General features: G+C 36.5%; 1 protein-coding gene across 1 annotated transcript in view; it reads right to left on the reverse strand.

Annotated features, from left to right (window-relative positions):
* SLC2A13 (solute carrier family 2 member 13) overlaps positions 1–17,878 on the reverse strand; it is a 178,093-nt gene that overhangs the window by 111,014 nt on the left and 49,201 nt on the right. The window contains exon 3 of the mRNA XM_026868199.1: positions 16,105–16,313. Within this exon, the coding sequence (XP_026724000.1) occupies positions 16,105–16,313 (209 nt within the window). The remainder of the gene's footprint in view (positions 1–16,104; positions 16,314–17,878) is intronic.

Consider the following 17,878-nt stretch of genomic DNA (forward strand, 5'->3'; position numbering starts at 1 on the left):
ATTTTGTTAACAGGAGGCAAATCCTATTTAAAAAAAAAAAAAAAAAAAAAAGTAAAAAAAAAAAAAAAAAGTTCAAAAAACAGAATTAGTTGCTGTAAACTTTTGGAACACTTAGTTGCTACCTTAAAAAACCTCACCATATCTAAACACATAAGAACATCTCCTGAAAAGCTGAAAAAACCCTCAGATTTTTTTTAAAAAGTTACATCATTAAAACCATCACTTATGTTCCACACTGTAATTAATCTAAAAGTGTGCATGAGGAGACCAGACAATTCCATCCAAAATCATCACATACTAGAACAGTACTTGGGTAAAATACACTCAGGCTCTTCTATTCTTTCCCAGATATTTGCTGTTGGCTACTGCTGAATCAAGACTGGGCTAATAGGACTACATAAACAAACACGTAAGCAGAATTCAGGCAATTTAATTCTTTCATTTCCATAAATGTGTGAATGCTTCTCCTTGCTTTTGCATGTCCTCCTAATATTACTCCTGAATGCTCTTTTGGTGTTACCAACACATGCATTTTGTTAATTAAAAATACAGTGCAACTATCTGTCTGCAGTCATTTGAGTCCATACTTTATCTTTAGTAAATGAGACAAGAATAATCATCTAGCAGATTTATTACCATTAGAAGATGCTATGTTACATTCAATAATGAATCGTGTAAGCACATTTCATAGGTGACATATACAGTATGAGCTGCATTCTGTCTCAGAAAGGTGCAGTAGTCAAAGCACTTAATACCTTGGGTCTGATCTCAGTTCTACCAGAAATTAAATCACACTGCCTCAGTTATTCTTTGTGTAAAATAGCAGGTTGACCTTGATCTCTCACCAATGATGCCATATAAGGACCACTACCTATAGGCTATGCAGTACTTAAATCTTAGTAGTGAAAGAGTTATAAGAGGAACTGAAGCCTTTATTTCCAGCCTCTTTAGTACATCCTTGTCCAAAAGACTTTAAGTGGAGGAAAATACAAGAAAGTTGTTTGCTTGAGTTTTTAAGGAGCTTGGCTCCATGCTCTGCTTCCCAACAATTCACGAACACAGTGCAATTTTTACAATTCCACAATAAGTGCACTTTAAAAAAAAAAAAAAAAAAAAAGGTAAAATTTTCATGTTTTCAGGATCACCACTAGCCCACCATTAAAGATTACTTTACCAAGTACATAAGAAGTTAGTTGATGTATTATCACAGAAGTGGTTCAGTTACTGTAGTAACAAATATTCATGCATGTTTTTACTAAGAAATATAACAAACGGGAAAAATATAGAGCCCTTACAGCCTACACCAAGTGTTCTCTGCTCTATATACCAGAAAAATGACACACTGAAAAAAAACACGCTGACTCTCTCTAAAGACAAGAGTTTGCATTCTGTATAATCAAATCCTTCAAGTAAATCACTTGCAAATATTTCCAATTGAACAAGTATATTTTAAACCTCTTTGAACTAATTTAAATGTTAAATCCATGTTCATTCTACAGAGAAAGTTTAGATGTAATGCATTACTACAAGTCAGGCCCTAAAGGCAACTTATATTGTAAAAACTGTTTATACATCGTCATTCAAGTTTATATTCTCAATGGAACTCAAATTATAGGTGATGCTTTTTCTCTTTGTAGCCATTTCAACTACTATAAGCTGCTGCAAAAATCCTGAAAATGCCTACCGTGCTCATCACCATAGCAACAAAATACTACACTTTTGATTATGATCTCATATAGGATTTATAGAAAATCGATTAGTTGTTTTCATTGGTTATGTCTTACAACTAGAACTCACAAATTTTGTCTAATACAACAGTAATGTCTCAGTATCATTATTAAAAACTGTAAGCAAAAATAAGGTCTAATACTGGTATCAGCATAAAACAATATTCAAATCTGCAAACACAGTAAGAGTATAGGGGTAAGTTTTATCAGCCAATAAAACTAATACATTTAAGAAGCACCACAGGAAGAAAAAAGGATTGTTTGAAATTATCCATCATGATAAAACAAAACTGCTCTGAAACTGTTGGGCTAAAATTGAAGACAACTCTTCAGATTCATGAGGTTTCAAAATACAAGGTGGGAAAAAGCATATAACAGGTTTTGCAGGTTAATTTCTCGCTGCTGGAGTTAGAGAGGAAAGGAACTGAAGTTTATCAGCAGGGCAGAAGAGTGCAAGCTTATTAAAACTACATTTCAAAATAACTCAGTTGATTGTGAAAACCAGTTTCAGCCGACCGTAAGAAAAAAATTCTAAACTCAAAGCATATTAGAAGTCCTTCTTTTATTTTTTGTGATATAGTATCCCCTAACATACCCATTATAAATTGCACAGTCATTGAAATGCAGCTGCATCTGTAAAAGACCCGTGAATGTTTTCAGAATTCACATTTTTAATGGATCTGCCTGCACCTGAGCAGAGAGTATCTTGAACTCCATCAGCCACATTTTGGAGGGATTGTCAAAGACAGCGGTATATAGACCAGCTGATATTTTGTATTTGGAGCCAGGCTCACACAGCACAACAGAAAACTGCCTGCAGATGGTAGGCAATGTTTCTCAGATGAGAGCAGAATGCTAAACTGAGTCATGATTTCTCAAATTTGTAAAATACAAATCATTTGCCTCAAAATAACTAAATAAAAAAAAAAAATTCTACCTCCTTTGTAATGCTGCTGGGTTACACTACAGTTGATTTAAATATAGAATAAATTAAGCTACATTTAAAAATGTGTCTGTTTATTTCAAGGATTTATATCTAATACAGCATGTCAGGAAATATTTAAAATCAAAACATTAACATTATGTAGCTTTTCAGTACATATATTACTTCCAGGCTTACAATATTATTCATTAACCATAATTTAGTACATTTATACATAGATTTATATCGTATAACACTAGGCAGTTTTTCCCTAATAAAGCATTCAACACCAAGAGCTTCACTGGCTCCTGACAGCTCAGATACCAAACGCCTTTCTTTAACTCTTGACTCTTACTGTTGGATGGGAACTGGAGCACTCAGACTCACCATTCCAGCACCTCAAACAGCTGTCAGGTGGCACAGACTGCATGCCTTTTCATGATATTTCACCCTCTGTCTTTGACACTGAGTGGTTAACACCGATTATCTGAATTACCAATGACATCCACTGCAATGAGGGAAATGAGAGTGCACCTCAGATAATACTAGATTCTCTGCAAATTTAGGTCAATATCTTCATATTAAATATTCTTTAAGAAAATCTCGACTATTGTTGCAAAAAAAGATTTCATGAAATCTGACATTAAGATCAACTGAATGATCCAGTTTCAACCTTGGATTGGTATCACGTGTTCCCATCCTGCCAAATGAACATAAACATTTCAGGTACCTGTCAAGCTCTGTCTCTGTCAGGGTATGGCACAACAAATCAAAGTGTATGAGTGACCAAAAAGATACCATTTGGTTTTTATGTATGCACACACTATACCTTAATAACAGCAAATTTTGGCTGAAAAACATAATCTCATATATGAAATAGGCTGCCCATACTCCCTTCTTAAAAAAAACCAAACCAAACCCCCACAAATATTGAATCCTCAGACCTCTATAATCTATCCTACTGATTTTGGGAAGATTTAGAGGCCAAAAAAGTAAACAGCTTGAAGGATACCAAGTATGACAGATGGGGCAGGATGATTAATTTGAGGCCACTCACTCACAAATAGGTGGTATTGGGGCATTCTATAACAGATCATTCTTCTGGGAATGCGCTTCAAAGGGATGTGAAGCTCTAAACAATCCAATCTAAAGATGAAATGGTGTCTCAGACCTCTTCCATTGTTATCCTGCATCGTAATTAGAGTAGGATAAACACTGCTCACTATATTCAACCCTATTTACTTGCAACCTGTTGTCCCCTACCCACTCCACCCATCTGGTGTTCTGTTGGTAAATACTGCTTTAATTTATCCTCCCTTGTAAGACTCTCATGTCTCTTGTCTCCAAGTACTACTAAAAGTAATCATCACTTAACAAAACATTAACAATTTGAAGTCCCAACAAAATATTAAAGATGCAAAGGTAATACAAATTGCAATTTAAATCTACTTGATAATAACTGAAGATCTGTATAGCATTTATATTCAGACTCCTTTTTCTGCTACACACAGTGAAGACCAAGAAGATAATATTAAAGGAGGAAAAAATATCAGAAAGAGCTTGCAGTTGAAAAATTAAAAAAATTAAGTATGGGGCAATATAGATGCATTTTTCTTTAATAAAAATCTTGTTTTCCTTTGGCTATGAAATGAGCTATTCTGCAACTGCCACCTTTATTTTAGACCAGCAACAGTCAGAACCACCTACATTTTAAATTTGCTTTTATTGCCATAGAAACGTATGTTTGCTTGAACTAAAAAGGAAGTCTCCTGGTTCATAGCAAATCATCTACTTTCTATATCAACAGACTACAGAAGATATTATAATTTATTAATTTATATATCCATACTTGCACTCCCTTAAGTGAGCTACATCCACCTCAACTACAATGAAAACCACGTGTTTTGTGATATATATTTATACATTGATATTTAAATGAAAAGAAACTAGTGCAATCTACTCTATACCATCACAAAAGAACAAAATTACTTTAAAATTATTTATGCTCTTAAATCAATCCATTTTATTAAATATTTATAATTAAACCTTTTCATGTTCAGTACGTGATGGCAAACAGGTCAGAACACACCAAAGAAAATGGTAGTTTTGTTCTCTTTATAGCCTGACGCCAAGGAGAAGGCACATAAAAATTAAAGATGTTCAATGCTGATAAAAACCCCAAACATATTCAAGCAATTTTAGTACCAAAAATAAGATCTACACTCTTTCTACCCTAAAGTAGTGTTCTACAGAGCAAAGAAGTGCCTGGAAGCCCTCACAGCACCAGTCTGCATGGGTTCAGGCACACAGACACCCCGCAAACACCAGTAGGTTCCCATCTGCCCCTGCCCACCATTGAAGACTGGCTGGCAGAACAAGGCTATCGTGTACAGCAAAGATGCTTGTTTCGTAACCTACTATAAAAAACGCCATTTCACTATAAAAGGACAGGAAAAACACGCGGCATGTGCAATTAAACATTTAAGCAGTTACAAGCAACACATCAACTTGAACTCTCAGCAGTTTCTTAGCAATTCTGCAAGCTCCTTGCAAACAAAGAGGGAAAAAATAGCAACGTGCTAGGTTTGCTGATACTAAATACTGGCCTGAAGTCAACTTTATAAGGGGGGAATCGGATGCTCACTAAGTATAGCAGGGAAAACAAAAAGTTTTACAAGCTCTCACAACCTTTAGTTACAGACTAATTCTAGATGTAACACACAACATTGGAGAAAAAAAAAAAAATTCTTCAATCATAAATCACCACAGCTATCATGCGAGATAACGACTAGATAGTAAAATTTTCCATGTGACTTTTGGTAAATATTTGAATATATGTAGACACTGAACTATACTGGTTTTGAAAACATTATTTCTTATTCAACAAAACCAGAAATATTAAAGTAGGTGCAGAATAAGAAAAACAAAAAGTTCAAAACCACCATTATTGATAAATGAAGCACCTACTTCTGAATATTCACAGAAAAAAAACAAAACAAAAAAACAAACAACATACACAAATTGACGACTACTAGAACAGTGGAGTGATCCTTTCGTCACAGGAAAAACACATTTAACAGAATAGTGGTTTCCCGGCGAGAGGGAGGGGGTTGGTGGTGGTGGGGTGGTGTTGTGCTAAAAAATGTCAAACAGCTTTTGGTGAAGGAACTGGTGTCGGTGGGCTTTGTTTGTTTGTTCGTTGGGGGGGTGGGGGTGTAGGGTGGTGGTTTGGTTTGGTTAGCAAAAGGGAAACCTGAAAACAGGGGTGGAGAGGGACCAGTCTTACTGATTATTTTCAAATTTTCGTACTTCATTAATTGATCTATTCAGAGTTTTATTTGTACAGGTATTTCTAGAATGTGATTGAAATACTGTTTAATATTTGTGAAAGCCACAATTTCCAAAGAGTTTATACGAAAAATCTCAAGTTTGTAATTTGTTTGTTACAGCTTCACATAGAAAAATTCCAAAGCACTTTACCACTTCCAAAACAAGTATGTCTAAGGAAACTGCGGTTTACCCACAGACAACTGACAAGCAGAAAGAAAGTCTAAATTAATTAGATAAATTATTCATTGTGTATTACTCATGCAGCATTAGTTATCTCACACATACATACGTGCTTCAACCATGTAAACCCCCTCTAATCTACATGGACATTTTGGAGGAGACCAGTAAAATTTTAGAATACAAAATAGTATAATAAACTTCCTAGAAAGTACTTCACCTACAGAAACATCGCATGAAAAGTCTAAGTCGACAGACACTTGCATTCAGGTAATAAAAGAAAAAAGGTGGTACTCACCCTTCCTATTCTAGAATGAAATACCATGAGGAGGAAGGTCTTTCCTAGGGATGTGGCTCTGTAACAAGACTAGCACACTACTGTACACTTACTGAGCATCACTAGGGCTTAAGGGATGCCATTAAAAAAACTAACCAAAAAGGAAGGCAGAATTCTAACTTTTTGCTTGCCAAAAAATTATGAATGAAACACAATTATGAACTTGTGAGAATTATGGTCAAACAGAAATAACGTAAAGAAAGAAACTGTTTCTTATCTCCTGGATAAAAGCACAAGATCTAAATACATATTCTGGTCAAGTACTCAACATGGAAGTACTACACCCTTTTTCATTTATTTTCAAAAGGAAGAAATCCCAACACCTTGCTTTTTTAGCATGTGAAAAGCTCAAGAATATTTGCATAAGGGAGAATTCAAAATGGATAGTTTGAGAGTCACAGCAGCAACATGCTCAGCAGCAAACTACCTTATTCTTTCCTTTTTTTTTTTTCAAATCCAACTTCAGTCAAACAAAACATAGTCCACACATGGCAGCATGACAGCTGTGACAGACTTCACATTAGTTGTCAAGATTTACTGAAATGGTCAGTGCGTGAATACTTTGGATTAACTATCAGGACGCATGCAAGGACAGCTGCTTATTCTGAACCAAACCCTTTAGGTCTGCTAGAAGAACAAAGTGTCTTGAAAACAGAGAGATCAAAAAACCCACAATGCTGTTATTTTTAAAAAAGCAAGAGAAAAATGAGCACTGGACAAAAATCAGGCAGACAATACCTTGGTGAAGGTCTCCAGAAAAAACAAAGCCTGACTAGACTGCCGGAGCAGAATATGGCCTTACATAAAATAAGTGCAAACACTGTTTAAAATCCTTCTTCCTCCTTAATGGTTTCTTCCTATTAACAAAAGTAATTTAAACAGGCTGTAAAAACACTATATTCACCTGACCACAGAGCCAAAGAAAAACTGCTGTTGAAGAATCATTACCATCTGATGGGTGGACCAAGTTCTGCCCTCGTGCAAAGCCTGTCACCCAGGAGGCAGCAGCTCTGCAGTGATGTGTTTCTTGCAACACTGCAAAGCAGTATTTTTTATTAAAAAAAAAAAAAGTTTTTAATTATGATGCTGGAAAGGCTAAAATGGGCCTAACAGGTAAAGTTTGCTCAACTATTTGTCTGTGACATTTACATATAAATATTGTTATTAAAAACGTTAAATCCATTTTAGAGTTTCCACTCATCTTCACAAGGTCAGAGAGGAAAGAAGCTACAAGATTATCTCCAAATTTTGCCACAGAACCTGCTCTAAAATGTAAATAATGAATCATCTTACTAAGCTTAGAGAAGTGTTATAATTGTTCCTCAGCAGTCTAAAAAATTCCCCCCCCATGCCCATTAATATTTTCACACAACACTGTATATTACGTTTGAATCCCTGCTGCATGTAAACAGGCAGATCAAGTGGGAGAATTCAGTTTAGAATTGTGTATTCAGCACAGATGCTGGATCCAGTAGGGAAACGATGAAGAATGGGGCCTTTTTTGCTTTTGCCTTTTTCTTTTTTAAATTAACTGAGCTCTTGACTACCATTAGCAGCTCTAGAAGTACCATAGTTTTATTACTTCTTAAGAACAATATACATGAATCTAAAAAGTAGATCCATAATTTCAGATGAGAAACAAGTACATGAGTGTAACCATGTTTGGAAAAAAACGAAGTCCCAAGAGCAAATTCTACTGTGGAAGCAGCACATGCCCATCTCTCACACAAGACTATGCAGGAAATGCAAAATTGTATTTCTCATTTCTAACACAACCAAGCTACAGCACTCCAGGCATCCCACCTCAAATCAAACCTGCTCTCCAGCACACTGACTCCAAGGCTCAGTCTTGGTTTGGTCCATTTAAACCAGAGAGGCAGGAGCCTGGAGAGCACGACAGCAGTGACAAAGCCTCACGCTGCAATTTTTAAGAGCTTATGGCACCACCATCACTGGCAAGGCTGGCCCACTGCCAGACACCTTAAGCCACCAGATATGTTGTACCTTCTCTTTAAGCAGATATATTCCATCCTTTCATTCCTATCCCAGCATTAAAATCCTATGACTACCTTTTGCCAACACAGGCCTCTCTCTTAGGCCCATCTCACTGCCTCGGGCTCCCTTCCCAGTGTAACAAACACTGGGTGTTACGGGCAGTATATAGGTCTCTCCCATCACTTTTTCTCCCATTTCTGTACTGAGTAAGGAACAAGTTTTATTACGGTTCAGAATAGATTTGCCTCCCAACAATGAAAGAACCAACTCAGGGTTTTGTTGTTGTGGTTGTTTTGGGGGTTTCTTTCTTTCACCACCCCCCTTCTATTTCTAGTCTCTTCTGCTTGCTTCACTCCTTTACAATTACTCATTATGCACATGCATTTTTCTTTTTGTTGACCAAGAATATTCCTCTGAAATCCCTCAAGTTCATTTCTGCCAGGAATCTTCAGTCCAGGTTTCCTAAGGTCTCACCACATGCAACACTATGCTGTTTTTCCCCCTGGACTAACAGGGAAGGAACTATTGTAAATGTATAGAGTTACAAATGCTGTTTAAAGTTTATGCTATTATACAGCAGACTTTTCATAACAGGTCAAGTTATATAGCTAAGCACTACTTCAAGAAAACCCAAGGAATGTGTCTAGCTTACTGCTTTCTAGAACTGAACTGACTTCCTAGAAGGCATGGAAATTTGGGTCAGAAGCCAATAGCTTCTAGAAACTGATCAAGCCCAATGCAGCTGGATTAGTTTACTTAAATACAAAAAACAAGTGGTTTTCGTTTTAAAGGAAAAAGATACTTTTCCATAAGTCTGAAGTACTGCAGCTAGCTCTAAGAGATAATAAACATGAAACAGAGAGAATGATAACACCTGAACAACAAGACAAAAATGCCTAACTTTGGCTGTTTGTATTAAGAAAGAAAAATAAACTATTCTAGTTAAATTTGCAGGGGCATAGGGATTGGTATGTTTTAAGCACAAATTAAATTCCTTTTCCCCTGGACATGACTGAAACAAAACACGCTATCTTTATTCAGAGCCTCCCTTTCAGTCAGTTTTTGCTTTAGAAGAACCACATTCTCTCATGAAAGAATGTCAGTCACTAGTCTTACTCTTCCAATGTTTTTTACCAGTCTGAAATGTAAGTTTTCACAAAACAGATACCTGTTCCTAAAGAAAGCATAGGGAGCAGCTGAATATTCAGTGATGCAATAGTACTGGAGTGCAATCCAATACTGTGTCCAGACATGTAGTCCCACAAGCAACCTCAGATGAAGAGCAGCAGTTAATACTACCTGAATGTCACCAAATTCAGCTTCTATCTGTGAATGTCATTTGGCTTAAAACAAAATCATTATGCCCCAAATTATTTTTGAACTGATAAGAGATTTATTTTCCAGACTTGTATCTTAAATTTTCTGTGGGCTTCAGAAGCCATGAACTAACACAAAGCTAATAACACTGTCAACAGAAAGCTAATTTTACTTCCAGAAATTTAATAGTGAATCTGAAGTGGGAAAAAGAAATAAGACCAAACCAAACCCTCCTGCCTCATAGTGCTTCCCTATACTTAGGTTTTACTTTTACCTGCCCTTTAGGACTACCATACACCAAATCTGTCTGGAATTCAGGCAAAGAAAAATGTGTTCCAAAATGTACATCTGAGGCGGTCTACCCAAAAGAATCTGATCTTCAGACAGACAATTAACCACCATTTATAGATAAATGTTCAACTTATGTCAGCACACTAAAAAACAAGGTGAAAGATTAAGAGGTTGGTTTTGGTCATAAGCCACTGAAGCAAGGCCAACTCCAAACACCCTGCCAGGTGAACACGCTAACACCAGGATTCCTAAAGTATACCGACATGGTTAGGTGAACAAACTGAAGGTATAAACAGAGTTCTAAGACACCCATCACAAACTATCATTTGTAAAATATAACAGTCATATAACAAGGCAGAAAAACAATCATGTTATTTATACATGATATTTCTCAAAGGTCATATTTGCAAGAATAAGTCAGCATTTTGAAAGACTTTAAGAATAAAAGGAGAATCAAAAACCTTCTAATCTCTCTTTATCAATTGTTTAATACAGTAATTCATACTTTCAATATTCCTTGCCATGTTTTGTAGAAAGCTTTTTCTTGTTATCTGATTGTACAGTGAATTGACTTAGCATAGTTTCTTGAGATCAAATGTCTCCGTGTTCTATTTGCCTGCATTGCATGAATTTTCAATTATCCAGAGAAGTGCTTTTCTTTATGGGTTCAACTCAAAACAAATTCCAGTGGAGACATAAGGGAACAGACAAAGAAACAATTCTACACATCAAATGGTTAAAATACAAGAATAAAATTAAAACATTTCTTTCAAGTACCTCTTGCATTGGCCACAGTTCCCACCATATCCACAGACAAAACCCACCCGGAACTAATCCTGGCATTTGGTATTGCCACAAGCAAGAATTTCAGGCTGACATGACTGGTAACCATATTGAATTTGGTGTTTTCTTCAACAAATCCTTAGCCCGACTTCTTTGTTTCCTTTCGCACCAAAGACTTCAATCTAATTTTATGGTTACAGGTAGTCACAGCCACTTAATATCATAAGAGGAATTCACTTCAAGTAAGGATTTGAGTGCCAAGAAGTGGAATGATAGGGTGTTCTGAACAGCACAGCCCCACCAGAGCATCACAGTCTTACCAAGTTTCATTAAATAAAATACCAACTGATGTCCAAAAATAATAAGCATGCCCGTATTTTTTCAACACCAGGCATGTTAGGCAACGTCCTAGGATATATAGAACTTCCAGAAGTAAGACGAGAATTATGATTAAGAATTAAAACACTGCAAGGTTCCAGTATCTCCCTAGAAAGGTAAATGTCAAATGGTTCCAGCCAAAGGCATAGCCAGGAATACTAACCAGTTAAAATATTACTTAAGAAGAAAAGGTGCAAGAAATAGAAATATATTGGAGCCAGGAAGGACTGAGGGTCCAGATCTCCTGCCTGATAATATCCTAACCGACAGTTAATTGGCTGAAACCTAATGGTAATGAAGTGATTGTACCTTTAGGTAAGACATTTATCTCCAACAGGGAAATACGAAACCTAAAAAAGGAGACTGACTCACTGATCCAATAGGAAATTCAGAGAAGTAAAGTGAGTCAAGCCTACAGGATTGAAAGAGTGACATGGATACGTTTTTCCTGGTCTCACCAAAAAAAAAAAAAAAAAAAAAAAAAAAAAAATAGGCTATTAAAAATGTATAAAATGTATTAAGAAAATGTATAAAAAATGTATTAAAAATGAGAACACAAGAAAATATCTGATCTAGAAGCAGTGCCCATTACATAACATTTTGGTGCAGACACAGAACGGTAGGTTAAACAATATTACAGTGTAATGATCAATTTTCTAAATCACTCAGTGAATTTCACAGAAGCAGCACGGTTTCATGCACCACTGAGCCTGAGCAGTTTTACATTGCAAAAATTAGCATAACATGTGCAAAAAAGACATCTTCATGATTAGAAGTTGACACATATTCATGGATAAGAACAGATAATATAATGCAGGTCCACAGGCATAGCAAATAAAGTCAAGGTTCTCAATCCTAATTCACAAGTTAGAGAAATGTGGGATAAATGGGGCTGGGGGAGAGTACACTGTTCTCCTAGTGTAATTATGATCCATGGTTACGCAACCTCCATCTACACAAAAATAAATGTCTAGTCTTAATGCAAATGATGTTCATTTCGTCAAGATGCTAAGTTAGTACTATACTGATTACTACTGATTTCACATGAAATACCATGCATCCTGGCACATCACAGCTCAGTACTGCTACAAGAAGGGCATGAGAAAAAGCCATGCAGTTTGCAGATGCTTTCACCCAGAAAGGCAGTACAAACATGCCTTTCTATGATTTGCTTTGAACACTGGAGTGCTGTCAAACATACAGGAAATTAATGATCTATTTAAAATGTTTCCATTGGGTGCTAGAACTACTTCTTTCCAGTCTGAAATGACCACTGCACTGGCAGCTTGTAGAACTTCTACAAAAGCTAGATAGTTTTATTGTTATGCACAAAATTGTTACATTAAATTCACTCCAAAGTGCTTGTTCTAGAATTAGCACTACAAATCCCACTAATTCACTTAGGAGCACAAGCTATTTCATCTATACCCTTGTATTAAGTCACTGTGCCAGTGCTTATCTGCACTGCTATGATTTGATTGCCTGTTTTTAACTAACGTGCAGTACAGAACCTCTGCCTTATCTGTACTAAAAACTACAATTCACCATCAGCATGAGTCAGGTATGTTTTGCTAGGAGGAGCTGCCCCAGAAGGCTCTCCCAGCAATGTCTTTGATCTTTTCCCGGTTGCAAACCCCTTCGGACCACTCTCTCCCTTCAAGCTTCAGAGCCTGAGGCAAACACTGGAGAATCTGAGAGACTCACAGCATATTTGAAGGGGAAGGCCACTTCTCACCTATAAACTACTGTTTCCGTAATTCGTGGCAAGCTCTTTTTTTCTAACATCTTCCTCATTAGTCCTTCTGCCCTTGATTTTCCTATTGCCAGTTCCCTTCTTGCACTACAGCCCCACCATCTGAGAGGAACAGATGATCAGCTGAACTTGACCAATATTCAACTTGTATTGTAATGTTACTGCAGAACTCAATGCCCTTCCCTTCACTTCTCCGAATGCAAAGTTACAACACCAAAAGTCACACTGGGAGTACAGAACAGAGCACGCAAAAGCAGTCTTCAAGACTGCCAGAAAAAACGTCATTTGCATAACCAGTCATGGGGAAAGTGTTTGTCAAAAATGTACATCCTTCTGATACCAATCTGAAAATGCTAACATATAAGCTGCTAAGCACTATCAGCAGCTGTGATTTGGCTGAAAGTACTTGAAAGGATAAAGAAATGTGAATCACTCACTTAACAGGTATCCCACATTGGTACAAAGGACTTCTGAAGCATAAGTTTGTTGCTTAAGGCATTTTTATTATTTTCAAGACAGAAACTGCTTAATGACCATGTGGAAAATGCAATGAACTTCTCTGGTTTTATGACAAACAAAACCCCCAAATTTTAAAAAGGTAGTTTAAGCAACACAGATGAAGTTCCCATGTGATTCACTATTTTTGTGACAAGAATAATTGATAAAACAGTTAGAAAAGGCATTACAGTTTTTAGTGTGGGACTGGAGAATATGTTACAGTTACATTCTGTTACTCCCTTGCAAAGAAGTCAAACACAGGCTTGTTTTCACTTCAAAAATGATGCCCCAAGAAACTGGCAAAGATGCTCATGTATCAATTACTGAACAAGAACATCTGTTCTTTTTCAAGAAAGGAAAACACAGGAAAGGAAAAGGCACTTTTACCTCAAAGCAAGCTGGATGATTTTCCATCTAAAAAGTTATCTTTCCTTGAATGTCATGTACACACACTGGCAGTTTAGGGTCATTAAAGCTTTCTGTAAAACTGGAATGATGTCCACCATGTCTGATATGAATTACTACTATCCTTTGTCATTGCTATTAACTAGTGTTTTAAAACATTGTCTGCCACAAATAGAAGAAATTAATATAAAAAGTACTACAACAATATATCTAACAAAAAAAACCCCCAACCAAAACACAGATAGCAAAAATGAAGAAGTCTTTGCAGAAACACACATTTAAGTCATCAATATCTGAACATCTGGCATTGAAGCCATGAACAGTAAGTTGCTCTTGCACTACGCATGCCAAATTCAACACTGGGGATCCAGACAACTCAAGAAAAGAAAGTAATTACAATTTAACACCACTTGTAAATACCACCTGTAAGTCACAGGAATGTAACAAAAATAATGTATGTCTTGATGGTGACACACAAGATAACTTTTTATAACAATAAAGACTTTGGGTTAAATGGGATGAAGTGCAATTATAACCAAGTTATAATAAAAAATGAGAGTGACCATAACTGTCTAATGCTTATTTGCTAAGCATTTATAACAAGCAGGACAGCATATACTGTAACTACCCTCAATTTTTTAATGCCCTTTGGTGACAACTCTGAAGCTGTGGATTAGCTGAGTTACACTGTCTGTAACCGAGCTTTCTCCTAGGAATATGCTTGATTTAACTAAACTGCAGGAACACAGTAAGTTGGGTTGTTTGGTTTGGTTTTGGTTTTTGTTTGGTTTGGGGTTGGTTTTTTTTGGGGGGGGGGGGCACATCTTAAAGCCAACAAACTCGTAATTACTGTGCCAGTGCAAAAATGTATAGAGGACTGATTTAACAACTGAGCTGGAGTCAATCCTACTGCAGTCTTAAAAATACCACATTTAGTTTACAAATAGTGAAACGCCAGCATAAGGAAACAAGGTCATGCCCTATAGCCCAGTGACTGAAAATAAGGGACTGGACACGTCTAACACCTACTGCTTTTAATACTAAACATTTAGTGGCTTTCCACAGAAATGAATAGCCCAACCCCTAATTAGGACTCTCAAACCCAAGCTGTTCTACCAGGATTAACTTCAGCTTTTTACCAAATCAGCTTCAATGAACTTCATTTCCCACTCCTCAACCCCACAAAGAACCGGAAACAAAGTATCCAAAGCCTCAAAAACATATTGGAAAAAAAAAATCCAGCCCTGCTTCACACCAGTGATGAATATTTTCAAAGTCCCTTCACTAGTTTGTGTCAAGTAATTTTTTCCAGATACTTGATTATTTATTGTAAGGCTCAAACACAAAGTTAATGAGGCAATAAGATTAGATACTGCAACATGTTGAATCTCAATTTACACAGAGGTAAAATAACTTGCATTTTTCTTTCCAATAGCTCTGAAAAGTTACAGTATTTTCCTAACAGTTTAGGGAAGCAAGAATTAAGATGAGTCTTACTTAAAAGCCTTGAGACTCCCAGGTTAACATTTTCAACACAAAGCAAAGGAAAAATATATAGCAGACAAAAAGTCAATGGAATGGTAATCTTGCTTTATAAATACACACATAAGTACATACATAAAAGTTTTGAGCAATTATAGCATAAGGATACCAAAGAGTAAAAAAAGTATTTGATTTATATGCCTTATTCTCTTGGGGGCAGACCAAGAGGACTTTCAGAAGCTGCCTTTACTGAAAAAGAATCTCTGTATTACATGTCTAGTTTTGTATTATAAATCTTTCCAAATGCTGCTTGTTTAGAATATGATCAGCCAGGATATGGCCTCTGGATAATTCAGGCATGTAAAACACCTTCCGACCTCTGTAGTGTCTGTTTGGCCTATTCCACCAATGAAAGAAACCAAACTTTATTTTACTTACTTCCACTCTTCAACATGTGCATTCTTAAACTGAGTAATTTTTTGAGTGCAATAACCTAGAATCTTACACAACTTTACTTTTTCCTCACTTAAGAAGGATCATAGAGACATCTGTTCATTTTTGAAGCTACCAGTATATGAAATATTTCAAACAGTAGCAGCAAGACAAGAAAAAGCAAACCATCGAGTTCCCATAGGCTACAATTTCAAAGTTTCTTCCAATTTTTATCACCTCATTGATAGGCAGAGAGGCCAACAAGCATTCATCATACCTGCTCCAACTTCCTTTTCTTCTTCTTCAATGTTGTTTTTGATACTGTCATACTCCTCATCGATTGCCTGGTTGCCACGCATTTGAGACAGAATTCTCCGTGCTCTCTGAGTTTGGCCTTTCTGAATGAGCCAGCGGGGACTTTCAGGAAGAAATAAGAATCCAAGAAACTGTATTACTGCTGGAACAGCTGACAGGCCCAGCATGTACCTGGAAATAAATAAAAATTTTAAAAATATAAATAAATAAATATTTAATATTTACCTACAAAAAGGTGCTATGAGCAGTTACAGCTACTCAAGCTGTAATTTACTAATCAAACCCTCCCCGCCTTATATTCTTTATCACTGGAAATTAAGTTGGCAAGAATCATATTCTGCAATTATTTTAGAAAACAGGACCCTTGCTTTCAATTCCAGGAAATCTCAAGGACATGTTGACTATCCTGCCACCACTGACCCTACAGCCATTGGTCCCATGGATGCTAAATCAGACTAAAAACCCTGAAACATTCTGGTATTTTGGAAACTGATAATCCCTTCAATAAAGATGAAAGAATGAACAGAAAGAGAAGACAAAGGCACAGAGAACAAACTGATACTGTGGATGGCAAAAATGAGACTGAAATCCTGCTGATTGTTTTACATACATTAAAAAAAACAAACACACACAAAACCAGTCAATGAAAAATGCTTAATTTGGTCAGTAATATTCATACACAGATAGACGTGACCAAGGAATATGCCTCTTGTGTAAGGAGATGCCTGCTTTACTTTTCAAAATTCCTGACTACAAATAAATATTCAAATATTCAAAATTCCTGACTACAAATAAATATAAATATTTTTAAAAGTTCATTTCAGCAGCACAGCAATTTACACCAGATCTTTGAAGAGTCTGCTTTTAAATTTTCATCCAGCTGGAATGTTAGGTTTTAAATTAAAACTGCATTTTAGATGCCTGGTGGGGACTACCATATACAGAAGTAAGACTAGTTCTCTGCTCAACAGAGAATTACCACTGGCCAGAGAGTTATGCTTCCAGGGATGAGCACTGTCACCTGTGACAACACCAAAGTGGGGGAAAGGACTGTGGAAGACAAGCACTCTATCAACTGTCATGTATGGTTCTGGTCTATACACTTATCTTTACATTCCTTCAGCAAAACACTAAAAAGAATAACAACAATTGCAGAACAATGTGTAATTTTGCTCTGCTGTTTAAATCTGATCTTTTCCCAACTGCGCTTCAGTGATATTTTTTTCCACTTCCATTAAATACTTTAAACAGGGCAGGTGTCGCCTGTACTTACTGCACCTATCACAGGTTTCACATCAGTGGCTATAATGATTAAAACAGCTCCAGAAACTAACCCTGACTGAATACTGAGGTAGTCTGTACTCATAAACAGGTTCACACCTTGACATCAATCAGGAGATTAAGGAGATTTCCTAATCTCTCCTCTAGCTTCTCTCTTCATACTCCAGGACACATGCTTTCACACAGATGATTCATCAGTCTCTCACCTGGATGTTTTTATAAAGCATGCTATGAAATGAGAATGTTAATAGAGCAGGAAAGAAAACACAACCATCAACAGAAACATTGGTTCAAGGCAACGAACCAAATCCATTTTGGATTAAAATGGAAGATGACTTTCTTAGAGGCATGTAGATATAACAAAGAAAAACATGAGCAATACAACACAGCAGAAAACTTGAGAATGGGAAAAGAACACCCAAGAGGTAACGCAAAGAGGATGACCGTCCCAGGAC

This window comes from Athene cunicularia (genome assembly GCF_003259725.1).
Source record: "Athene cunicularia isolate RWA chromosome 1 unlocalized genomic scaffold, athCun1 chr1_part2, whole genome shotgun sequence".
NCBI classification, from domain to species: domain Eukaryota; kingdom Metazoa; phylum Chordata; class Aves; order Strigiformes; family Strigidae; genus Athene; species Athene cunicularia.